Genomic DNA, 26,605 nt, shown 5'->3' on the forward strand with positions numbered 1-26,605 from the left:
AGGGAAATCTTTTGGGTAGCCACACTTCTTAACGCTGACACTCAACAAGGTCAAGCAGCACAAGTGAAATGAATACCTTGGTGCAGTTATTTGCTTTTGGTTCCAGTTCTTCAACTGTTGTTATCTGTTTTAGAAAATCAGATTCTTGCATCCCTGGCTGGGATCCACGGCGCTTAAATACGGCTTTTGGATTGGACAAGATGACTTGAAGACTTACAGCAAATCCTTTGTGAAAAGAAAAAAAAAAAGACTTTAAAATAAAATACTGGTGTACTTCTCTTTTTTTCTGTAAAATTTCAGATACATCAAAAACTTCTTTGAATATCAAGTATGTGCTAGGTCTTGGTTCACAAAGTTGAATAGGAGCATTATATGTATCACAGTCCCAAAAGGAAAGACAGTTATTACAGTGTAGTCTATTCAGTGCCATGACAAAGGTGTATGCACGGGGGTGGGGGCAGGGAACAACATCTACTGTATATACAAAGTCTGGGCTGTTGATAATAAGCTGCTCTTTCACAGAAGTCATCACACCCCGACATTCAGCACACTGGGAATTAAGAACTAAATGTAGCTGAAGAGCATACAGACTTACCCTAAATATCCTCCGGATAGAGAGAGCCTGCCCGGGTCTCCTGCCTATTTTTTTACCATCTTTATGTGTGCTCTTACCAGAACCAGCACTGCTGTGATTGAGTTTAGAAGACTGAGGAATAGAAGTCAATTAGCTAGAAAATGAAAACTACATAATCATTTGGTTTAAATTTCCACTTGGTTCAACCGGACAGGGATGGGGGAGAGTTGGAAATCAATGCGGGAGATGTCAGGCCATTTGATAAATTTAATTTTGGGGTTTAATTCTTTTTTTTAAGGAAACAAATGAGTGTCAACCTCCTTGAATGATTTAGTCATGAAAAATCATTACTATTTAAATCTGTAGTTTAACAAATCCTGTGTTAAAGGCTCAGCCATTAAATGCTCTACAAGCTATCTCAGCAAGCAACTGCTACAACCTTTGTAGTTGTTTTGAAAGTCTGAAGCCCTGGACCTCTGCTCTTAATGACTAAGCTGACTCTGTAAAGTCAGACACCCTCCTAGAATTAAAGCTGTGAGGACCAATTTCCAAGGACATTTCTTAGCAACATTTTGCCCTCTTCAACATTAACTGAATTGATTTATGCTTCTTTTTGCAAAAGTATAGTTGGGGAGTTGTGAGAAAACTATAACCAGGGCAGCCCCGGTGGTGCAGCGGTTTAGCGCCGCCTGCAGCCCGGGGTGTGATCCTGGAGACTCGGGATCTAGTCCCGCATCGGGCTTCCTGCATGGAGCCTGCTTCTCCCTCCGCCTGTGTCTCTGCCTCTCTCTTTGCTCTCTCTGAATGAATAAATAAATCTTAAAAAAAAAAAAAAACTACAACTACAACTACAACCAGCATTCTCAATCTCCTCACCTGCCAGACTGGGCCAGTCCCACATACTAGAACCTGTCCCCTTGATAGGAAAACCTCCCACTAAGCCACCTACGAACATAACTTTGTACATCACTTGCTGAGTGAGGCAGAATAAATAAAGCATTAGCTGAGGACTGGCCCCAAAATTCTCCACCAATCCTGAAAAGAGGCAGCACATTCCAGCAGAAGGAACACTAAATTTGGAATTAGAAGCCTTTTGGTTTTGCCTGGATCCTTGTACTTGGGACATTGGCCAAGTCATAACCTTTCTTGATCCTGAAACTTCCCCATTTCCTCACCTGCAAGAGCGGTGTGACACCTTTTCAACTCAACGTCTGATATAAAATCAGCAAATGGAAAGACCCCACTAACTGCAAAGCACAGTTCAAAAGATTCTATGGTATGTAAGTTAAAATACCATTATAAGAAGGGCAGATGGCACTGGCCACCATTTACAGTTGGAAAACGGTTGAAAGGAAAAGGGGCTGCGAAAGTAGTGGCAGAAATCAGGCCACCTGCATTTCACACCACTTGGCTGGTAAGTCTGAAGCCTTCTTCATACAGCCTAAACAGCCACAGACTTCTTCAGCAAAAAGCCAAAACGTCAAATTCACAAAAGGTAACTTTTATAATCGGTGAATTCAGATTTTAGTGTCTTAAGATGTCTTGCTTTTTCTCATTGTACTTTAAGTTTCATCCCTTTTCTATAGTTGAGGACCTGCCCTTCTCAATCACTTAAGATCCTGGTATATTTTTCACATGGCTTTAAGGTAGTATTTCCTCATTCTTAACTTAAAAAAAGAGTCTAAAATGTAAAGCAGTCTGAAAATGCTTGAAGCCACTTTGATTGTCTTCATTTTCCCCGAAGTCTTGAACACATTCATCATGGTGACCACTGAAAAATATGGATTGTATTTTCTTGTTTTCCTTGGTTCAGGAATATCCTTCTAACTCTTAAAGCAGACTCATTTGGTACAATGTACAACTTCCGCAAGCAAAGCTGACAACTGGCCCTTTCCTGGCCTCACTGGAGGGGTGGGTGGCGCCTGGCAGGCCAGCAACTGTGGCTCACCACAGTGGCAACGTGGTTTTCTGTTTAATAATACAAAAGGAGGAGGGAGGCAATTCAGATGCTCTTCAATCTCCTACCTCCTCTATTTCTTCACCATGCCTCTGCTCAGCTTCAAAGTACTTCAAAGGAAGCGGGCACAGCCAGCATGTAGGAACTGCACACTACCTAGCCCCAAACTCCGGGGTTGCCTTTCAGGGAATCATCTGACCTGCTAAGAAGCTGGGGAGTTAAAGAGTTTTCCCTCTGAAAGCAGCACAAGGAGTTTTTAGCTTCTTAAACCACTGCTTCCAACCCAACATGGATATTTTGGGTTTTCTTAATTTCCAAGTATTTATGCCTCAAGTATCATACGTACCCTTCCTTTTTTCTAGTGAAATTAATTTAGCTTTAAAGATGTTGGCAGTAGTTCAGATACTGGGAGCCTTACAAAAATCATGAGAGTAGAATTCCCTGTCCTACGGGTGTATAAAAATTAAAATGCAAATTAAAACTGGTTATTCACTATGAACACAGAACTTCCTGACTTCTTCAAGTGACACAGGGATAGGGTGGAGAAACTGTCTCTTATGTTTGTATTCCCCTGTGTGTGTGTGTATACATATACATATGTATATATAATAAGCTTATGTCACACATATTCTATATAAACATAACAGAATTTTTTCTAGTACCCAGCAACATAAAATTCAAAACACCTGAGCTACAAAAATTACCAGATGTACAAATAAGCCGGAAAATACAACCCCATAATGAAAATAAAAATCAGTCAACAGAAATAACATAGATGATAGAATTACAGAACAAAGACATTAAGACATTATAAATAAGCCTCCTATGTTCAAAAAGGTAGGGGAAAGATTGAGCATGCTAATGAGAGATAACGGCAGATAGAAAAAAGACCCAGAGATCTCACTGTTGTGAAAATATACAAGCTGGTATTAGCAGCTGATAAGACACTGCAGAATAAAGGCTAGCAAACTTGAAGACATAACAATAGAAACCACTAAAAAGAAAACACCAAAACATACAAACAAGTCACAGAAATTGAATGAAAGGTAGGAAAGGGAGATAGAAAATGGAATAACTGAAAACTTACTAAGTTTGATCAGTAAAGGTATTATATAAGACTTAACCAACTTGACCGGACATTTATAGGACACTCCATCTAACAATACAGAATACACGATTTTTCAAGGAGCATTGTCAAGACAGGCCGTAGTCTGGGCCATAAATCAAATCTCAATAAATTCAAAAGAGCTCAAACTGTAAAAGGAATTCAAATAGAAATAATACGAAAATATCTGGAAGATCTCCAAATATTTGGACACCAAATAATGTAATTCTAAATAAACTATGGATCTAAGAAGAAATCAAAAGGGAAATGAAAAAGTGGTTAACTGAATGAAAACAGAAATGTAGGATGCATCTAAAGCAGTACTTAAGGGGCACCTGGGTAGCTTAGGTCATGATCTTGGGGTCCTGAGAGGATTATTGTTGGATTCAGTTGGTTGGATTCATGCTGGCATTCAATCATGACCAAATGAGGTTTATTCCAAGACTGCAATGTCGATTTAACATTTCAAAATCAGTGTAATTCACAAAGCTAGACTTAAAAAAAAAAAATTCTAGAGAAAATGCACTCGACAAAATCCAACATCAAGATTTTTAAAAAGCTACTTGGTAAACTAATAACTTCCTCAACTTGATAAAGAGCATCTACGAAACACCTACTGCCAATATTATATATGCTTAATAGTGAAAGACAGTGTTAAACCCTTGCAGTCTGGAATGCAAGGCTGTCTGCTCTCAAATTTTATTCAACAATGTACTGGAGGCCCTAGTCATTACAATAAGGAAAAAACAAAAACCAGACAAACTGGAAAGGAAAAAGCAAGTCCAGCAAATCTCTTCCTCCTTCAGCTATAGTTAAAAGCATTGGTAATGCTTATCAATTCCTTATAGTATGTATCAACTTAGTCTCACTTCCATATACTTGTCCCACTGGCATATTCTCTTTTTTCTAACCACACAGTCTAATCTCAAGCAAGGCTGATACAAACCAAAACTATTTCTAATTCCCAAAGGATAGTTTATGGCAGCAATACCTTTATAGTCTGGTTACAAGAAAGATACTAATGGCCTTTTTTCCCTAACAGTCACTCTGGCTAATGGTATTAGAATACTGGGCTCTTGACACTTCTACTACTGGCAGTAGGTATCAGGTAATTTAAAAAGTCGGTCTCTACTACAGATTAAAAAAAAAAAAAGATAATCTCCAAATTAAAGCATTTACACATGTAGGGGCACCTGGGTGGCTCAGTTAAGTGTCTGCCTTCAGCTCACGACATGCCCTTGGGGTTCTGAGATCAAGCCCTGCATCAAGCTCCCTGCTTGGTGAGGAATCTGCTTCTCCCTCTCCCCTCTGCCCCTCCACCATTTGTGCTCTCCCTGCCTTCCTCTCCAATAAATAAATTTTTTAAATGTATACACATACAACTGTCTAAAGATGTGCATGTGGTACCTCCTCTCCTCTCTGTAATTCTGAGGTGAACCACTCACAGCTCGTCCTAGCAGAGCACATCCAGTCTTTTGTAAAGTGTGTGAATCTTCCCTACCTACCCGCGCCCCTCATTGAGATAGAATTCATAGATAATGAAATTTGCCTTTTTAAAGGAGCATTAAGTGGCTTTTAGCATATTCATAACTCGGCACCATTTTTAAAAACTAGTCTTTCTCTATTGAATGGTCTTGGCATCCTTGGCAAAAATCAACTGATTGATAAACCCATAATGTAAGAGTTTATTTCTGCTCTTTCAATTCCATTCTATTAATTCATATACTCATCTTTATGCCAGTGCCATGCTATTCCTGGAGCTTTATATACTAAGTTTTCATATCAGAAAGTTTAAGTCTTCCAACTTTGTTCTGTTTCAAAATTGTTTTGGCTATTTTAAGTCCCTTCCTTTCCAATATGAATTTTAGGATGATGTTGGCAATTTCTGCAAAACAGGCAGCCATAATCTTGATAGGAATTACCCTGAATCTACAGATTAATTTGGGGAATACTGTCATTTGAGTAATCTTTTAACCCATAACATTGTCTCCTAATCCAGGAATATAAGATGTCTTTCTACTTCTCAAGTTCTTTAATTTCTCTTAATAATGTTTTATAGTTTTTAGTATACAAGCCTGATACTTATTTTGTTAAATGTTACTGAGTATTTTATTATTTGACACTATTGTGAATAAAATGGTCTTATAGTTTCATTTTTCAAGTTGTTCATTGCCAATGTAATAGAAATGCAATTGATTTCTTATGTTGATCTTGTATCTTACAATCTTGCTAAATTTATTTACTAGCACTAATAATAGTGTAGGCTCCAACACAGAGTTGAAACTCAATTCTGGAATCAAGACCTGAACTGAGACCAAGAGTTAGACACTTAACTGACTGAGCCACCCGGGCACCTCCCCCCATTTTTTTTTAAGTAGGCTCCATGCTACAAGTTGTACATGTACTCTTGAGGCTATATTAAAAAAAAATCATGCTATTGATAACTAAAGATATTTTACTTCTTCCTTTACAACCTAGATGCCTTTTATTCATTGCTTTCAACTAATTATCCCAGTTACAACCTACATTACAAAGGTGAATACAACTGTCAAGAGGGGTCATCCTCGTCATGATCTTAGGGGAAAAGCTTTCATCTTCAGCTATTAAGTAGGTTAGCTTTTTCATGGATGCCCTGTATCAGGTAAAAGATGTTCTTTTCCATTCCTCACTTATCAATCTAGTGTCTTTATCATGAAAGAATGTTGAATTCTGTCACATTTTCTGCACCTATTAATTTGATCATGTGGCTTTTGTTGTTTGTTCTGATATGGTGTAGCATATTTACTGACTTTTGTATATGAACTAACCTTACACGACAGGGATAAATCCCACCTGGTTATGGTGTATGATCTTTTTTGTTATATTTTGCTGGATTAACTCCACTAGTACTTTGTTTAGGATTTTTGCATCCACATTCATAAGGAATATTAGTCTATAGGGTTTTTTTTCTCTTTGATGTCCAGTGTTGGTATCAGGGTAACTATGGCTTTATAGAAGGACTTCAAACATGTTCCCACCTTACATTTTGGAAACGTTCATGAAAGATTGGTCTTAATTCTTATTTTCTTAAAGAATTTATTTATCTGACAGAGAGGACAAGTGGTGGGGAGGGGCAGAGAGAGAGAGAAGCAGACTCCCTGCTGAGCAGGAAGCCCAATGTGGGATTCGATCCCAGGACCTGGAGATCATGACCTTAGCTGTAGGCAGATCCTTAATTGAGCCACCCAGACACCCTTTAATTCTTCTTTAAATATTTGTTAGAATTCACCAGGAAAACTATCTGGAACTGGGCTTTTCTCTATAGAAGTTTTGTTTTAATCCATCTCTTATGAGTATATTCAGATTTTCTATTTAAGGTGATTTTTTTTAAAGTAATCCTCTACACTTACACGCAATGTGGGACTTGAACTCATAACCCTGAGACAAGAGTTGCATGCTCCACCAACTGAGCCAGCCAGGTGCCCTTTGAGAATCAGTTTTAATAGTCTTTCCATGAGTTTGCCCATGTCATCTCTATTATCTAATGTGTTGGCATATAATGTTTCATGGTTTTTCTCTTACAATCTTCTATAAACAGTAGTAATGTTCTTGTTTTCATTCCTAATTTTAATAATCTGAAGCTTGTCTCCTTTTCCCTGGACAATAAAACTAAAAAGTTTGTCAGTTTTGTTGATGCGTGTAAAGAAACAAACTTTTGGTTTTGCCCATTTCCTCTATTGCTTTTCTATTCCCTGTTTCATTTACTTTGGCCCTAATTTATTTCCTTCTACTTATTTTGGGTTTAGTTTTCTGTTCCTAGTTTCTTATGGCAAAAGTTTAGGTTATTGGTTTCAGATCTTTCTTTTTAACAGAAGCATTTGTAGGTATAAGTTTTCCTCTAGGCACTGCTTTAGGGGCAATCTCTAAGTTTTAGTATATTGGGTTTCCATTTTCATTCATCTAAAAATATTTTCCAATTTCCCTTATGATATATTCCTTGACCAAGTGGTTATGAGTATGCTGTTTAATTTCCACATACTTTTAAATTTCCAACTCCTTTATGGTAGTGATTTCTAATTTCATTCCAGCATGGCCTGAGAACACATTTTGTATGCTTTCAACTATTTTAAATTTATTAAGACTTGTTTTATGGCTTAACATAAAACATACTTTATAGTCCCTCCTAGAGTATGTTCATTTGTGCATTTGAAAAGAATGTATATCTGTTGAGTGGAACATTCTCTAGATTTTACAGGTCTCGTTAATTTACAGTACTTTTCAGGGCTTCTTAGTTTGTCTCCTAATTGTTATATTATTGAAAATAGATGTTGATGTTTGCAATGATTATTGTTGAGCTGTATCTTCCCTTCAATTCTGTCATTTCTGCTTTATGTATTTTGGGGCTCCATCGTAAGATGCATATATATTTATAACTGCCATATCTTCTTTTTTTGTCATATCTTCTTAAAGGACAGACACTTTTATCATTATAAAATAACTTTTTTGTCTCTACAGGCAACTCTGTCTTTAAGTCTATTTTGTCTGGTATTCATATAGTTACTCCAGCCCTTTTTTTGGTTCCTGTTGCATGGGAGGTCCTTTTACATTCTTTTGCTTTCAACCTACTTATACCTAAAATTTTTTTTCTTGTAGACAACATTATACTTCAATCACGGTGGTTTTTGGAGTTTTTTTGTGTGATTTTTTTAATCCATTGTGTCTATATGTCTTTTTAATGGACATTGTTTGATCCATTTATATTTAATGGAATTACTGGTAAATTAAGATTCATATTTGCCAGTTTGCAATGTATTTCCTTCATGTCTAATATCTGTTCATTCCTCTATTCCTAAACTACCATCTTATTTTGCATTAAAAGGATATTTGTTAGTGTATCATTTTGTCACTTATCATTTATTTTTTTGAGTTACTTATTTAGCAGCTGCCCTGGGAATTACAATTAACATCTTCACTTCTAACAATCTAGTTCAGATAAATACCAATTTCAGTAGTACACAAAAACTTTGCTCCTACATAGTTCCATTATTCCTGCCCCCCTTTGTCCTGTTCTCAAATTACATCTATATTGTATAGCTCTTAATCCTGATTTCTAATTATTGCTTCATGCAGTTGTCTTTTAAATAAGAGAGTATGGAAAAAAGAGAGGTAAAACTTACATCTATACTCTCTTTAAAATTTATCCATACATTACTTTTACTGGCACTCTTATTTGTTTGTGTGATTAGAATTACTGTCTGGTATCCTATCATTTTAGCCTAAAAGACTCTTCAGTACTTCTCATAGAACATATTTGCTAGTGATAAGTTTTCTTGGCATTTGTTTATCAGGAATATCTTAATCTCTCCTTCAGTTTTTTAAAAAATATCTTTATTTATTTATTCATGAGACACACACACACAGAGGCAGAGACACAGGCAGAGGGAGAAGCAGGCTCCATGCAGGGAGCCCAATGTGGGACTCCAACCTGGGACTCCAGGATCACGCCTTGGGCCGAAGGCAGGCACCAAACCACTGAGCCACCCAGGCTCATTTCATTTCTTCATTTTTGAAGGATACTTATGCTAGATATAGAATTCTTGGTTGACAGTATTTTTCTTTGGGTATTTATGTCATCCCACTGCCTTCTGGCTTCTGTGGTTCCTGATGAGAAATCAGTTGTTAATCTTGCACAGTCTCAAGGTCAGAGATGAGAACTCAGGGCCTTCTAAGGTTTTTTCATAAGCATATGTACAGCTCTGGACCCTATACTTAGACCTACACTACTACTATATGGCCTTCTAGAATCCTAGAAATATGTTAGAGCTTTTCAAAGCCCCTATGTAAATATTATCCAAGATTTTTCCGTTGAAATTTTTTAATAATTTGTTTGTCATAACTATTATCATTGCCTCAGAGAGCTGTAATGGTAAACAATCAACATTTGATTTTTATTTTTGTTTAGTTTTTGTTTTCCTATTTTTTATTTCTTACAAAGGCTCCTAGGAAAAGGCTGTTTGTACTGAGCAAGATCTTAGGTCAGATAAAGATAAGCTTTGAGAATGTCAATTTCTACAGACCTATTGGGTAGAATAATGGCAATTCTCTTATAATGGAGCTTTGGTGAGTTTCAACCCTGTTCTACCCCCAGTGACTGTTAGAATGAATAGCTGCTGATTTTCACCCTGACTGTAGGACTCTTGATTTTCACAACCACCAGGGAGGCAGGAAGAAGAGGATGGGAATAGGGAAAGTTGAAATAATGTCATACTCATTATTACCAACATTTAAGCATTTTTCTTGAACATTCCTCAGATTGGTGTACATACACTCTGGCTTAATTTCCATAGTTGTGAAAAAGTTGATTTTGACAATTTCTGAAAGTATTCTCATTGTTTCTATATAAGACAATATTCAGAGGTCCTTACTCTGTCATTACCAATGATGTCACCTTTTTTTTTTTCCCCCAAACCCTTAACCACATTATCACCATTTGAAGAGGATAAGCATGAAAGAAGCAGCCACAGTAAGGTAGGGCATGAAGGTTAAAAATGGAAAAATGCTGAGAAAAATACCTTGAAACAAATACAAATGGAAACATAACATCCTAAAACTTATGAAATACAGCAAAAGTAGTTCTAAAAGGAAGGTTCTTAGTGATAAATGCCTACACAAAAGACAGAGATCTCAAACAACCTCCCTTCCTCAGACAACTAGAAAAAGAAAAAACACCACCAAAAGTTAGAAGGAGAGAAGCATATAGCAAAGATCAGAGAAGAAATAAGTTAAATAGAGACTAAAAGGTAATAGAGATGACTGATGAAATTAAGAGCTGATTCTTTGATAAGATAAACAAAACTGACAAACAAGTTAGCTGGAATGACCAAGAAAGAGTGGGCTCAAATAAATAAAGTCAGAAATGAAAGTGAAGACATTGTAACTCATATCACAGAAACAGAAGGGATAATAAATGACTATGAACAAGTATACACCAACAAAATCAGACAACACAGAAAAAAATGAATTCCTTAGAAACATACAACCTACCAGGAACCATAAATAAATAGAAAATCTGAATAGACCAATTACTAGTAAGCAGAATGGATCAGTAATCAAAAACCTCCCAAGAAACAAAGTACAAAACCAGATGGCTTCACTGATAAATTTTACCAAATATTCAAAGAGTTAATACCTAGCCTTCTCAAATGCTTCCAAAAATTGAAAAGGAGGAATAACTTCCATTTATGAAGCCAGCAGTACCCTGATACCAAACCTGACAAGGATACCACAAGAAAATTACAGACCAGTATCTTTGATGAACATAGATACAAAATCCTCTACAAAGTATTAGCAAAGAATTAAACAACACATTAAAAAAAATCACATTATCAAATGAGACTTATTCCAGGGATGCAAGGATGATTCAACATCTGCAAATCTATCAGTGTGACCCACCAGACTGAAAAATAAAGGATGAAAATGATATGATCATCTTAATAGATGCAAAAAACTCCAATATTTGACAAAATTCAATATCCACTTGTGATTAAAAACTCTCAACAAACTAGATATAGAAGAAATGCACCTCAATATAATAAGGGCCATATATAACAAGCCCACAGCTAACATCATACTCAACAGTGAAAGCTAAAAGCTTGTTTCCCTAACAAGACAAGGCTGCCCACTCTCACTTTTATTCAATATAGTACTAGAAGTCCTAGCTACAGCAATCAGACAAGAAATAAGTCATCCAAATTGTTAAACTAGTAGTAAAATTCACTATTTGCAGATGACATACTATATATAGAAAATCCTAAATATTTTACCAAAAACTATTATAATAAATGAGTTCAGTTAATTGCAGGATACAAAATTTATATGCAAAAATTGTTGGCATTTCGAAACACTAGTAATGAACTATCAGAAAGAGAAATTAAGAAAACAATCCTACTTACAATTGCATCAGAAAGAATAAAATACCTAAGAAGATTTCAAACTATATCACGAAGCTATAGTAATCAAAACAGTATGGTATTTGCATTAAACAGATACATAGATAAATGAAACAGAATAAAGAGCCCAGAAATAAACCTCCGCATATATGGTCCATTACGACAAAGGAGCCAAGAATACAAAGGAGCCAAGAATATACCATGAGGAAAGCACAGACTCTTCAATAAATGGTCTTGGGAAAACTGGACAGCCACAGGCCAAAGAATGAAACTCAACCACTGTCTTATGCCATATACAAAAATTAACTCCAAATGAATTAAAGACTTGAATGTAAGACCTGAATCTGTAAAACTCCTAGACAAAAACATAGGTTGTAAGCTCCTTGACAACAATCTTGGTGAATATTTTTTGGATCAAATGCCAAAAGTAAAGGCAGCAAAAGCAAAAACAGGTGAGTGAGACTACATGGAAATAAGAAGCCTCAGCCCAGCAGAGGAAACTACCAGCAAAATAAAAAGGCAACCTACTAAATGTGAGAAAATATCTGTAAATCATATTTCTAAGACAGTTATATCCCAAACACATAAAGAACTCATATAACTCGATAGCAAAAAAACCAGAACAATATGACTTAAAAATGAGCAGATGACCTGAATACACATATTTCGAAGAAGACATGCAGATGGCCAATAGACACATGAAAAGATATTCAATTATCACTAACTATCAGGAAAGTGTAAATCAAAACCACAATGACCTATCACTTCACACATGTTAGAATGGCGAGTATCAAAAAGATAAGAAATAACATTGTTGGCAAGGGCATGGAGAAAAGGGGACCCATGAACACTGTCGGTAGGAGTGTAAATTAGTGCAGCTGCTATGAAAAACAGTATATTTTAGAGATTCCTCAAAAAATTAAAAATAGGGATCCCTGGGTGGCGCAGCGGTTTAGCGCCTGCCTTTGGCCCAGGGTGCAATCCTGGAGACCCGGGATCGAATCCCACGTCGGGCTCCCGGAGCATGGAGCCTGCTTCTCCCTCTGCCTGTGTCTCTGCCTCTCTCTCTCTCTCTCTCTCTGTGACTATCATAAAAAAAAAAAGTTAAAAATACCATATGATCCAGCAATACCACTTCTGAGTATTTATAAAAGAAAAATGAAAAACGAACTCAAAAAGATATATGCATGACCCTCCCCTCCCCACACATTCATTGCAGTATTACTTACAGTAGCTAAGGCACGAAAGCAACCTAGGTGTCCTGTGATGGATGAATTTGGATAAGAAGATGTGGTATATATACACAACGGAATATTATTCAGCCATAAAATAGAAGAAAATTTTTTGCCTTTTGCAAAAATGTGAACTCTGGGTACATCATGCTAAATGCAATAAGTCAGAAAAAGACAAATGCCAAATGATTTCACTTACATGCAAAATCTAAAAAAAAAAAAAAAAAAATCAAACTCACAGATCCAGGGAATACACTAATGGTTGTCAGAAGTAGGCAGGTGGAGGGTGGTCAGAAGGTATCAATTCTCAGTTACAAAATAAATAATTCCTGGGGATGGAATTACAGCATAGTGACTAGAGTTAATACTATGTTGTATATTTGAAAGTTAGTAGAGCAGAACTTAGTTCTCATAACAAGAGAAATATTTTTAACTATATGTGGTGATGGATATTAACTAGAAAAACTGTGGTGATCATTTTACGATATATACAAATGTTGTACACCTAAAACTAGTATATGTCAATTATATCTCAATTTAAGAAGTAGAAAACTATACTTAAGTACTTTTTTTTTCATAATCTTGTACCTTTCAGCCTTGTCATCTGAACTATCCAGCTGAAAAACAGATATGTTAATAGTGTTTCGGGAATCATTTTCACTATACTTAAATCAGACATAGAAAGCAAAAAAGAGGGCTGTATAAAAAGCCCTCTTGACTATCACCTCTAAATTGCCATTATTTCATGTAAATGCTTAACTATAGATTTTCACGATCCTAAGCCTGAATACTCATGTGCCATGCATGCTCCTAGGGGGCAGGGAGAAATATAGTTTTCCACACTTATGTCCAATTATACCTTAGAATGATTTCTTTTTTCTAGTACCAAAAAGGAATGAAAACACATGGCCTGGCTGTTAAATGGATTTGTTAAACTGCTCCAGAATATGGATTGAAACTTTATGATCGCTTCAGGGTAAACCTTATTTTTTTTTTTTTGGTCCATTTTTTTAAACTCCTCAAAGCCATTTAGCAATCATTGTTCTTTGTGGAAAAAATAAAACACTTTTTATTTCTAAGACGTATTCTTTATTTAGTCTATAACAATTCATTTAAATCTTTACTCTGAAAAGAAATCATCACAGAAACCTAAATCTTCTAAGGAAACCATCAGGATGCTGAATCAGAATGGAAAGAATGAAAGATAAATTAAGAAGGCTTAATTAACTGAATACCAAAAATATCCAGGACAGATTTTTTTTTTTTTTTTTTGGTAGGCTGGTAGCAGAGAACTAAGACATGCCTAATACCGAAATTTAGAAGGGGAAGTGGTTCTATTGGCTCAACAGCCAGAAAGACCCTGAAAGGAAATGAAGCACTTATGTATGTTGAGTATGGCACAATCAACAAGGTTGACAATGTCTGAGTAAGAATCAGGGTCTCATGCTTTATGTTACCATGAGATTTTCTGTTTGACTAGTACTCACTACCATGAGTACTACTACTGAATGTGCCACAAAGCCATTCTATTCTAACCCAGGAAATACAGCAAAACAGGAGAAGGTATCTATATTCCTATTCCTCAAACCCAGCACATGCATGTAAAATAATTTTTTAAATAACAGAAAATAATGAGTTAACAAGGATATGGAAAAATTGGGACTCCTATGCATTGCTGATGGGAATGTAAAATGATGCAGCCAGTCTGGAAAAAAGTATAGTGGTTCCTCAAAAAAAAAAAAAAAAAAAAAAAAAAAAGAAAAGAAAAGAAAAGAAAAGAAAAGAAAAATCAAACGTAAATTACCATATATATGGTCCAGCAATGTCACTTCTGGGTGTATACTCAAAAGAATTCAAAATCGTGACTTAAACAATTATTTGTACACTCATGTTCATAGCATTATCCATAAGAGCCAAAAGGTAGAAACCCAAATATCCATCAATGGATGAATGGATAAACAAAATGTGGTTTATATATACAAGAAAGTATTATTCAGCTTTAAAAAGGCATGAAATTCTGACACATGCTATACAGCATGGATGAACCTTAAAGATACCATACTAAGTGAAATAAAAAGGACACAAAGAATGCATAATTCCACTTACATGAGATACCTGTAGGGTCCAATTCATAGAGGTAGTAACGTTTGGGGGTTTTGTTTTATTTTGTTTTTATTCATGAGAGAGAGAGAGAGAGGCAGAGACACAGGCAGAGGGAGAAGTAGGCTCCATGTGTGGGACTCGATCCTAGGGCTCCAGGATCACACCCCGAGCCAAAGGCAGACACTCAACCACTGAGCCACCCAGGCGTCCCGAGGTAGTAGATGTTTGTTACCAGGGATGGGGGTAGGGGGTGGAGGGTGAGGGATTAGTGTTTCAGGGGCACAAAGTTACAGTTTGTGATGATGAAAAATATATGGAGATGGACAGTGGTGATCACTGCATAACAATGTGCATGTACTTAATACCACTGTGTACTTAAAAATAGTTAAAATGGTAAATTTTATGTTAAGTACATTCTACCACAATAAAAAAAAAAAAAAAGACGAAACTTGCATTCCTAGTGAGTGCAGTCTTTTAGATCATTGGTGGGGCTCTTCAGTTGTTATAATTTTAAAAACTCCTCTCCTGTGCTCAAATCCTCTTCTTGTTTGATCCATGGAAGTGTTTTCAATGAAAAAAATTTTATTGAACTTTGTCTCAAACTTTTTCAGGACAGAGCTATCTGACCTCCTACCTCCAGAGGAGATTCAGTGGGTGGCCAGGCAGGAGACCACATCTGTGAAGGACGATAAAGAGCCACAGGAAGAAAGGGGAGAGGAGCTTCTGACCACTGACACCAGCCATTCTTACTTCTAGTTGCACTTTATCATCACTTCAGACTTAAAAAAAATAAAAATACAGACACACCTGCACACTAGGTGCCACACCCAGAGATTACGGTTTAACTGATCAGTGATGAAGTTATGTTTTCTCAAAGCTCTCCATGTAATTCTGATGTGTAGCCAGGTTGGGACCCACCAAATTAGACACCCCAAAGCTCTCCTTAGAGAGTTCTCTGGAGTAGAGCTCAACATCCCCTTTTTAAAAATCTCACCACTGAGAATAATGGCAGGGGTGGTTGGACGGCTCAGCTGCTTAAGTATCTGCATTCAGCTCAGGTCATGATCCCAGAATCCTGAGAGGGGAGCCCTGAGTTGGGCTCCCTGCTCAGTGGGGAGTCTCCTCCTTCCTCTCCCCCAGCCCCTCCACCCCCCACCCCACCCCCACCCCCTACTCGTGCTCTCTCAAATGAGTAAATAAAATCTTGAAAGAAAGAAAGAAAGAGAGAGAGAGAGAGAGAGAGAAAGAAAAGAAAGAAAGATGGCAATTAGGGCTTAGAAGGAATAAGCAGCTGTAAAACTTTTAATTTTGATAATCCTTATACCAGAAGTATAGTCAAGTCAGAATTCACGAATTTAGCGAACATTTACTCAAGCTACTCCTGTCAGGGACTGTGCTGAGGCTGGAGCCATGGGTAGAAGAGCTGAACCCTCTCCCAGGGGAGCTCAGGACTCCACTAGCAGAGGAAGCCCAGGGCAGACAGGACACCAAAGTAAGCGCCACCTTGAGGACAAGTGCATAAGCAGAACGTGGGAACAGCATCTATGCTGGATGGAAAAATCAGGAAAAACTTCCCAGAAAAAGCTATCCTTATACTATTAATGAGTCTTGAAAGGGGACTAGAAAGTAGTGAGGCAAACCTGGGAAGATAAAGGGACATCCCCTATTCTGGAAGACAGTGTGTGACACTCTGGATTATCCTGAGCCCATGAGCACAAGGCAATGCTTGGCTGACCTGGTGGTTGGTCACGGTGAAGCGATTTGAATGAGGTGGACTCAGTGCAGAGTGTCTGGGGTTGGGGGATACGGCTGCTCAAGGGGCCCAAGAACGGCAGCCAAGTTCAGCTTCTGAAGCCAGTGCAGAGACGTGTGTGCCAGTCACGGCAACCAACTGTGTGCCAAGCAAAACCGGCCCATGTGCCGGCCCCAGGTAACTGAGCAGAGCAACAATCCTGGATTCTTATTTGTACTAATAAACTGCCTCTTTAATAGACTCCAAGTGAAAACTGCATATCCAGATGCTCTCCCACAAGCTCTTAGCAAAGTCAAGGTGATAAAAAGGGACATGTCTCCCTTCTTGTGACCCGATTACAAAGTGTGAGAACTACTCTTTGAAATCCTTCCCCGTGTGCCATCAGTAATTAGGAAATGATTTTTCATCTGGGAAATTATGAAAAGGAGCATATATCTTATTCTCAGCAGCTTTCTAATGATCTTTTGTTTCACTTTTCTCTTATTGATCAGTCTCTTTTTAGAGTATTTTATCTAAAGCAAGGGCCAGCGTTTATCTCCATATGCCATCATGCATGCTGAGTTAGTTCACTGAATGATAATGAGCACAAGTCCCAGCCAGGAGAGAAGTGAAGTCCATCATGAGCCCAAAGCAAAGAGTTTGTATGTTCTTAAGTATTACACCTTCAAGAATGATCTGAAATAGCTCTCCGTGGTGAGAATTCAAACACTGATAGAACAGCAGGAACTTCTGCAGTATCTGTTCTCATCTCAACCTCACCATAACCCAGAAGGCAGGTGGTCTGATCCCTAATCTATAGGTGGGGAAACAGCTAGTACGGCCTGTTGTGCCCCAGGGGAGCCTGGGCAGCAGCGACGCCTGTGCCCCACAGCTGCTGTGGAGATCTGGCCACCACGGTCATCGGCCACACACAGCACTGGGCCAATTCCCCTGGACGAACGTGGGAGCCACCTGAACCCAGATGACAGGGGAACACAGACACAGTCTGACCTTGCTTCTTGGTGAAGGGACCAATCATTCAGGTGCCTACAGTTGTACCCAGTGCTCTGCATCTGATGTCTTACTCTGTGAGGAATTCCATTTCCTCTGTTCTGTGGATGAAGAACACAGGCTCAGAGATCAAGAGCTCAGTCACCTGGTTGTGAGCTGTGAGCAGACGAGATGGGATTCAAAGCCGAGTGGGCATGCCATCTCTGGAGACACACAAAACCTGAGCAGGATCACCATGCAACCCTGGACAAGTGACTTCGAGTCCTCAGCCTCCCATTTTCCTTATATTTAAAGGAGGAGGATAATACCAGCACATCCCTTGCAGAACTGAGTAAAGATTAAACAGGAAAGCACCACAGAGCATCTAAGAACGCCTGGTTCCTGGTAAACATGCCTGATACTCAGGAAACAATAATCGCGAGGTGTGCTGGGCTTCCCAGGTAGAAGGAAAAACTTCTGATTTTCAAAATTCTTAGTTCTAAATGCTTTACTCACTGAAATTTTGAGGGATACCGCTCCACTTCCACCAAGCCCTACTTGAACAAGGCCACCCCACCCTCAGCTACCCCAGAAAAGTCCCCTGATTATGAGCAACAGGTGCACAGGCACTCCTTACCCCACACGCCCACCTTAACCCAGCATAGATACAGTATGTGTAGAGAGAACATGTTGTTGAGGCCACTGAACACCTGCAAGTCTCTAGAATGCAATTCACTCTGGAAATAGATATGAAATGGGCAACAGGTACCCTCACACTCCACCCCTCCCTCCATGGTGCTCTAAGTTCTTGGGACAGAATCACCAGGCCCCAGCAGCTGTAATTCTGTCCCAGAGAACCCACACACCACTCCAGTGATGGTCACACTGCACCAACCTAAGGACAAGTCCCAAGTCAGTCCCCAGACCCTGCACTGAAAGGCACCATACAATACATTGTCACTTTACTAAAAACAGTATTTTTTATCTTCCTTATACAAAGCAGTCATGCATTGAAAACAACACATTTAATTTACAAATGGCCTCAAACTCATTACCTCTCTTTTTTATTGGTTAAGATTTATTTGAAAGGAGGGGGTAGGGAGAAAAAGCACATGCAAGTGAGTGCAAGCAGTGGGAAGGGTAGAGGCAGTGAGAGAGAATCCCAAGCCAACTCCCTGCTGAGTGTGGAGCCCAGACAAAGTCTCAACCCCAGGACCCTGAGATCATGACCTGAGTCAAAACCAGATTTAGGACGCTCAACCAACTGAGCCACCCAGGTGCCCCATACCTCCCTTTTCTTGCAGTATTTATATTCATGAAGCAAAGTAAAACATTGCCAATTTGGGCTATGCTTGTTTGGCTTTTTTGATGATCATTTGGTCTGAATGGGGCTGATGTTTACTCTTATGTTATCTACCAAGAAAGGGTTTACCAAGTAAATTAATCCAGACAAAATTCCTTGTCAATAAACATGAAGAGAAAGACGGCCCGGTACAACTGTTATTTCCCAAGGGCCCAAACTTCACAACCCTCCTTAAGGACACACACCCACAATGAATCCAGAGCCTAGAAATTTGTCAAGGAATGTGAATTAGTTTCCTAATATGAATATTCCTATTTGTCACTGGTGATTCTGGTTAACAGAATGTTCTCATTACCTGAAATCACCATATACTTCTGTATTTAAGTTACAATTCCCATCAGTCCCCAACTCAGAAATTTCACAAATCCTCCAATAATCCACAGAAATGCAGGCAATTTTTTTTTTTTTCAAATTTCTATTTCAGCAACCAAATCTCACAGACTGACCCAAGCTTGCCTCTCCTCGAAGAGCCACACATACCCTGGGGTTTGCTGTTCCCCAAACTTGCCCTGACCTCCCAGGTGCTACTTCCATGATGCCTTTCCCAAACTGCCCTCAATAGCAGTTCTCTTTTCTCTTAAAATATAAACCCCAAACATTCCATTCATACCTCATTTTCTATCTCATGAGACAGTAAGTGATATATTTATCCTAACTATTCTCTGCTAGATACAAAACTACTTGGGGGCAGGGGCCGTGTTCTCCCTACAGGCTCCGTGCAGCCCCAAGGTTAGTAGGTGTGTATAGGATTCAGTCCGTGGTGCTCCCACCACACTATTCATATTCAGCAGCAGGTCAGCCCCCAACAAGCAGCCCCTCCTCCTGCCCGGCTCTTGGTTTCCTTGCTCACCTCACCTCCTCAGTAAGAATAAGAGCTGATTCTGCCAAGGTGAACTTGTCCATCTAAGAGTCTCACCACCACCCCCACCCCCCATTTCATCTCCTTTGGTACTTCAATACATCTCTTCTCTCCAAACTTCAACTTCTCTTCTTTCATTAAAGGAAAACAAAAAAGCAGTTCTACCCCTTGGACCTGTTACCATCTCTTCCCTTCTCAATCCTGACACATTTCTTGAAGGAGTTGTTCTGGCCCTCCTGCCTCTTAGTGGTGCTCGCCACCCCCACCACTGCACCCACCATTCACTCGACATCCCCAGAGGTCTCTTCTAAATTATGGATCTGATTTTCATTTTACAAAGGGCCCTTTACATCTCTAGAAACTACTGTATCCTGGAAAAGCCATAGGGATGGAGAAGTTAGGTGTCAATAGAAAAAGTATAAATACAGTGGCCTACATACAACCTCGATCTTTAGAATCAAGGCTTGCCAAAACTCATGTCACCTTGGAAACCATCCCATCCATCCTCTTCCTTACACATATCTCCTCGCAGCCCTCCTAGCTACTTATTTCCAGGACATCCTCTGTAATCACTGTCCTGCCCAAATGGAACCTCCTCAGTCCTTTCATAGAGAGAACTTCCTTTTCCTCATTGTTCTACGGGAAATCTAACTTTCCTAGCACAGTCCTGCCAACCTTTTACTCCTCTTCAATTCAGGCCATCCATTCTCCCAAACATCCCTTGTTCCAGGGAACAGCCTACAAGGTCCTAATTGCTACCAACCATCCTCATGACACCATCCACATGCTGCCGGCTCTCACACTCCCACACTAAGCACCTTCCTCTTTCACGTCCAGGATGAGAGACAGCCAACAATCAAATTCGTGACTCACCCAGCACTTCCCTCTGCTCCCTTCCCTGGCTCTGCTCCCTGCCGCCACTTTGGAGGACTGAGCCCTGGGATGCCATCTGTGGGAGCTCATCTAGTTCCAGAGCTTCAACGCTCCCATATCCGCAGGACTCCAGGCCCGGAAACTAAGAGTCCTCTCAGACTTCTCATCCCTCTCTATAATCCACACAGGAGAAACGATTTCATCCCTTTACAATCACATCTCATTTTTAGGAGTCATGAAAACATCAGAGACAAAGCTGAAAGTGACCCTGAGACATCACCTCATGTCCCCTTTGCTTTTATGCATGAAAGCATTAGTAAAACAGGGATGTGATAGACACTCTTCTTTATGATATGAAAGTTATCCTTTTTGAGCCTGTGGTATGAGATTAAAAAAAGTCTCTCAAGTCTTTGTGCCTAGTTCTTGGCAAGGAACTTACAAAACCTTTAGCTTTTCCTGAGGGATGGGAGTGACTTTGTTATGCTAATGAGGTGGCTGCAGAGGGTCCCCAGATAGCTGCACCATGGGGGCTTGGTTACTGGAAAAACCAAACACATGATCAGAGGGTTGGAACGCGGGGCCATGTGGGGCCATGCTGACCTCTGGGGATAGAAGCAGGAGACTGAGTTCAATTGTGTGGCCAATGATTCCATCGATCATGCCTACAAGATGAAACTAACTAAAAACTCTGAACACAGAGGATCAGTGGAGCTTCCCAGGCTGTGAACACATTAATGTGCTGGGAGGGGGATATATCCCGATTCTCGATTCTCGGAGAAACGGCACAGAAGCTCTTTGTTCTCTACCAGACCTCACCCCAGGTGTCTCTTTGTGTGGTTGGTCCTAATTTCTATTTTCTGTAATAGGACTGTCAGAAGTAGAGCATTATCCTGACTTTTGTGAGTCTTTGTACTAAACTATCAAACCTGAGAGAAAAACAACAAATTGATAGCTAGTCAGGAGTGTAGTTGGCCTGCGGACCCCCCCAAGTGTTGCTGGTTAAGCAAGGGTGGTTATGCGGGGACTGTACCCTCCAGCCCGTGGGGTCTCAGCTAACTCTGGGTGGCTATCGGCAGAGTTGAACAACAGTGCACCCGGCTGGGGTTTTACTGGAAGAGTCCCTACTGTTCGCCAGGCACTCAACTGGGAACTCAGCTGCATATACCATCATCAAGGGAGCCCAGTGCCCTGCCTGCCACCTCTCAGAGTTAAGAATAAAGTGCACACACATGTTGAGAATTCAAAATAAATATCGCAGCCTTTCGTTCTGAATTTGAACAAGTCTACACCTCCCGGCAAGGCTCAAGATTGCTTTAAACTCAGTTCTTTCAAGAAATGGTTCTTATTGACATCTCCCTGGAAGTGGCCAAAGTGAGGCTGTCACTTGAGAATAACACCCAGACTTCAAAAGAGAGCTAAAAACTCTGTGTGGAGTGCCTTGCTGTGGCCAATAAGAACTAGCCGGCGGGGCGGTCACATGCCTGAGGCGGAGGAACAGAAGCACGAGGCTCTATTCCTCCGTCTCACTGGCTTGCCAGGGCAGGGTGGCCACCAACCACCTGCGGAAGCCACCTGAATGCTGCTTCCAGGGCAAGGACTGCACCTAACACTCTCCTAAGTCATCTTGTGGGTGGTTATTTAACTTTTTTTCCAGTAGTAATTAGAAGGTTTCGTTTAACTGTCCCAAAGTGCAACAGAAATTATCTTTACTTCTGCCATTAACAACACTGTGCATACAAGATAATTCCAGAACAATGTTTCCTGAGTGCAAAAATTGCACCTGCAAAGTCCAATATGGCAAAATAAAGACAGACACAGAGTCAAACTCCCTGAATGACGTGAAACATTACAGTTCCAATGTCTGATACTCAAATAAGCTCCTAGTGATGAGCTGGCTGGGACTGGACAGAAATACAGGCAGGACAGACCCTGAGGGGCTTCCAGTTAATGTGCTCACCACTCCCACAGCAGGACAGCTGAGACAGGTGCCCTGTTGGTTAAGATGCGTGTTTCTTATCAGCTTGTGGAAATCCAGAAGAGGCCCAGACTCTCTTGCTTCCTGAGCAGCGCTTCCCTGACTGTCCAGAGGGCAGCAGGAAGTTGGGCTTCTGGCTTCTCTCTCCCCCTGGAGGCTGTGAGCGCACTTAACTTAAAAAAAAAAAGTAGGAAGTACCATTTGTCCACGAATGTCCATGAGGTCTTTCCATTCCCCTCTTCCCACAGAGAAAACATGAATCTTATGTGAAATGTAAACAAACGTATGAATTTTCAAGCTTTAGAATGAGAACAAACTCCCTCCAAATCAGAATCATTATCTGATCAACCAAATCACTCTCACTTAAAGGCTTCCAAAAATACTAATAATTTACTGAAAACTAATTTGCAAAGCAAGTTCCTGTGTGAAGAAAATAACAACGTGGCAGAAGTTGTTTTCTTAGAGACAAAAATTTTATTCCTATTTTGAAACAAGGATAATTAAGAAATGGGTCAATCATTCATATTTTATTATAGTTCTTATGTTTTGAAAATATACTGAAATGCTTAGAAATAGCCAAACATCAGTCATGTCATAGAGTAAAGCTTCCCAGAGAATTAAGCAGTAAAAAAGATATCAAATATCTTGTCACAGGCCAGGCTATAAAACCTGTGTCCCTTTCTTGAATTTTAGGTATATCTATTTGGATCCAAATTCTGGGGGAAATCAATGCAAATACTCAGTGGGTTTACTGGATACTTGATCATCTATGTAAAAGTTCTGACAACAAAATTCAGGAAGACTTGTCTATGTTGTCCTCACCTGGAAGCTGCCTTGCAGGGTTATAGGCAGAGATCCTATGTGTAAGGAGACAGGTCTGCAGGGCTTGTGGTGAAGCAAGGCTCTGGGAAGGGTCAGGCCCCAACACTATCAGCTGCTGCTTTAGTGCTCACAAATCCTCACTCAGGAACCAGGGACCAGGGCTTCTCTTTGAGCTTCCCAGGGATGGAAGCCAGGAGAAGGGAGTATACATTAGAGAAGACCTCAGTGGTCATTCACGCTACACCTCATTCTACACATGGGGAAACTAAGTTCTGGGAAAGCAAAAGACTGTGCCTGATGTTCTTGAAGTTTCCTGCTCCAAGTCATACTTCCTCTCAAAAAGAAACCAGATTTTCAAAAGACCCATTAAGGTCAGCCTTATAATTTTTGAGCCCTGAATTCACATTTGATTGAGGAAAGGCTTCTACTGGGAATCCTCAGGGCCTTCCAAGTAGGGCTGACCTAGTCTTTATCTGCTTTCGGGTAAATGGTTTGGTGGAGACGCCAGCTGAGCTCTGAGGCTGCAAGAACTGAAGACCAAAGCGTAAGTAAGGTTCATGTTGAAGAGATCAGAAAACAGAGGAAAGCCCAGGATAGGGTGACCAGTGAGTTGTAAGAGCACCAAACTGTCCCTGAGGTCAGAGACCATGACACACATTTCCATAAAACTGGCATGTTTCTTAAATGTTTTTTTTTGTTTGTTTGTTTCTTAAATGTTGAGTACAAATATCTGAGTTTGTCTCCTTCCCTGATGCTGTGGAACAGATCCACCACAGTGCTGTGCACAAGAGCTTCCCCCAACTCTTACTCCTAGCATCCTTCATAATCTTGCTCCCTCAAATTTATAGGATTGTCAGAATAAAAGTGATGAATCCAGTTCAGAATGCAGCCTTCATCCCATCAGAATTCTGAGTATCAAAATTTTGATGGCAGTCGGGAAATACACACAAAAGATTGGCCAAGCACAGAATGACAGACAGAGCTGTGTCCCAGAGGTAAAGACAGATTAATTTTGAAGCTTTTCTGCCTCTATCTTCTAGGTTATAAATGTCAGTGATTTGTCTTGCCTCTAAGCTTCATGTTTTAAACTGTACCCTTCCATGGTTACCACAGGCATTGTTTTATATAACCTATAGAAAATGAGTCACTATTTTTTTTTAAAGATTTTATTTATTAATTCATGAGAGTCACAGAAAGGCAGAGACACAGGCAGAGGGAGAAGCAGGCTCCATGCACGGAGCCCGATGTGGGACTCGATCCCGGGGTCTCCAGGATCACGCCCTGGGCTGAAGGCAGATGCTCAACCACAGAGCCACCCAGGCATCCCACGTGTCACTTTATGATAATGTAGCATTTTAGGATTTGTGGACTACTGCAGGCCTTACTCAATTCAATGGGTTGGCCAGAGAATAAAAACTTATTTGGGGAGGGCAGGGGCAGAGAAAGAGAATCTTAAGCAGGTTCCACACTCAGCATGGAGCCTGACCTGAGGCTCTATCTAACAACCCTGAGATCATGACCTCAGCCAAAATCAAGAGTCAGACTCTTAATCGACTGAGCCACCCAGGTGCTCCAGGGAATACAAACTTTAAGACAGTTATTCTCAGTTGTTAAATGTTTGAAAAACTAGAAATCTGATTTTATGTTTCAGCTATTAAATGTCTCAGTAAGCACCAAATTTATCAATAAGCATTAAAATGATCAGCTTGTCAATTTCACATCATTACTAGATTTATCAATAAGCATGTGATAAAACCGAAACCAACTGGACTCTAGAGAGAGGCACCAAAAGGTGCAAGCAGCAGCCCCTGTGAGGCAGGTCTAGCTCTCACCACTGACCCAGCAGTCAACCCAGCCCCTGGCACATACGGGCTTGCAGGGATGGCTGCAGCCGCATGGACAGCTGACAAAAATGGAACAGGATGAGCATTTTCTAATCACCCACAGAGTCCATTTCTACTTGAATTAATCAAAAGGCCTGTTTTGAAGGTTTACTTAGGTAGTTTATCAGCTGAATAGGATACGATCTAGGTTTATAACCCAAGGGGCCTTTCAAAGCCTCCTTCCTCATGCTGCCGTCATAAACAGGACTGCTGGGAGAACGATCGATCGGGGAGGAGCGAGGGCCACCGTCCCCACCCTCACCTGCCATGTCGATGGCGAAGGGCCTGTCTGCTCTCCAGCCGGTGTACCAGCCCACGACCTTGCCGTTCTCCACCAGCGGCCGCTCGTAGCGCCGCCCGCCCACCAGGCCCACCGGCCAGACGGAGACTTTGCGGGTAGTTCGCATCTAGAAGAGGGGAAAAGAGACGTGCTTTAAGTTTCCTTAGGGAACACAGCTTGAAGGGAGGCCAGAAATGCGAACCACAGAGGAGAAATGGGGTGGGGTGGGCGGTAGATTCTCAAAAGCTGAAGGTTCCAGACAGAACCCCGTCCTGGCAGACTGTGCCCAACTCTCGGCTGCGGCGCCGTCCGCCACCCTCTGCCACGAGCCAGCTGGTGGCTCCAGGCTTAGGAGAAATAAAGTGGGCGTCAGTGTCTGAACATCACCGAGGTGAAGCTAAGCCGTGACCCTCAAAAATATTTTCTACCTGTTCCAAAGTGGAATCTTAATATTTTGCACCTTCAGAACTGAGAGTGTTGACTTCCCTTTAGGAAACTTTATTGCTCAGTAACAGCGAAAATTTCACTCAGAGAAGCCACAGGAGTTGCCTTTCTATGAATTTTTTATTTGTACAGACACAGAAATATCGGCTGGGGGTGTTAATAAAGGCATCCAGGGACAGAACAGGTATCAGGCATTCTCCAGAGTGACAAAAAGAGAAACCTACCTTACATTCTGCCTTTCAAGGGAAATTGGGCCCAAACAGAGGAGAGGACACGTCATGCAGGCAGCTGGGGAAGCTGGCCCTCTCCCAGCACTCAGTGTAGTATCTGGGGAGTTCTGGGTAAAGACAACCCTCAAATGAAAGTTATTTGCTGGATTTCTTTAAGGGGAAAGACATGTTCATGACAAAGCTTCCTGATACTGGGCAGCATTCTGGGGAGACACTACCATCACCACCACCTTTAAGACACGTGTCAAACAGGGC

At 40.3% G+C, this 26,605-nt stretch overlaps 1 protein-coding gene across 1 annotated transcript in view; it reads right to left on the reverse strand.

Annotated features, from left to right (window-relative positions):
* B3GAT2 (beta-1,3-glucuronyltransferase 2) overlaps positions 1–26,605 on the reverse strand; it is an 80,292-nt gene that overhangs the window by 566 nt on the left and 53,121 nt on the right. The window contains exons 2-3 of the mRNA XM_025444904.3: positions 25,659–25,803; positions 77–225 (exon numbers count right to left, since the gene is read on the reverse strand). Coding sequence (XP_025300689.1) covers positions 77–225; positions 25,659–25,803 — 294 coding nt within the window. The remainder of the gene's footprint in view (positions 1–76; positions 226–25,658; positions 25,804–26,605) is intronic.

The sequence above is a fragment of the Canis lupus genome, chromosome 12, assembly GCF_003254725.2.
Source record: "Canis lupus dingo isolate Sandy chromosome 12, ASM325472v2, whole genome shotgun sequence".
Taxonomy (NCBI): domain Eukaryota; kingdom Metazoa; phylum Chordata; class Mammalia; order Carnivora; family Canidae; genus Canis; species Canis lupus.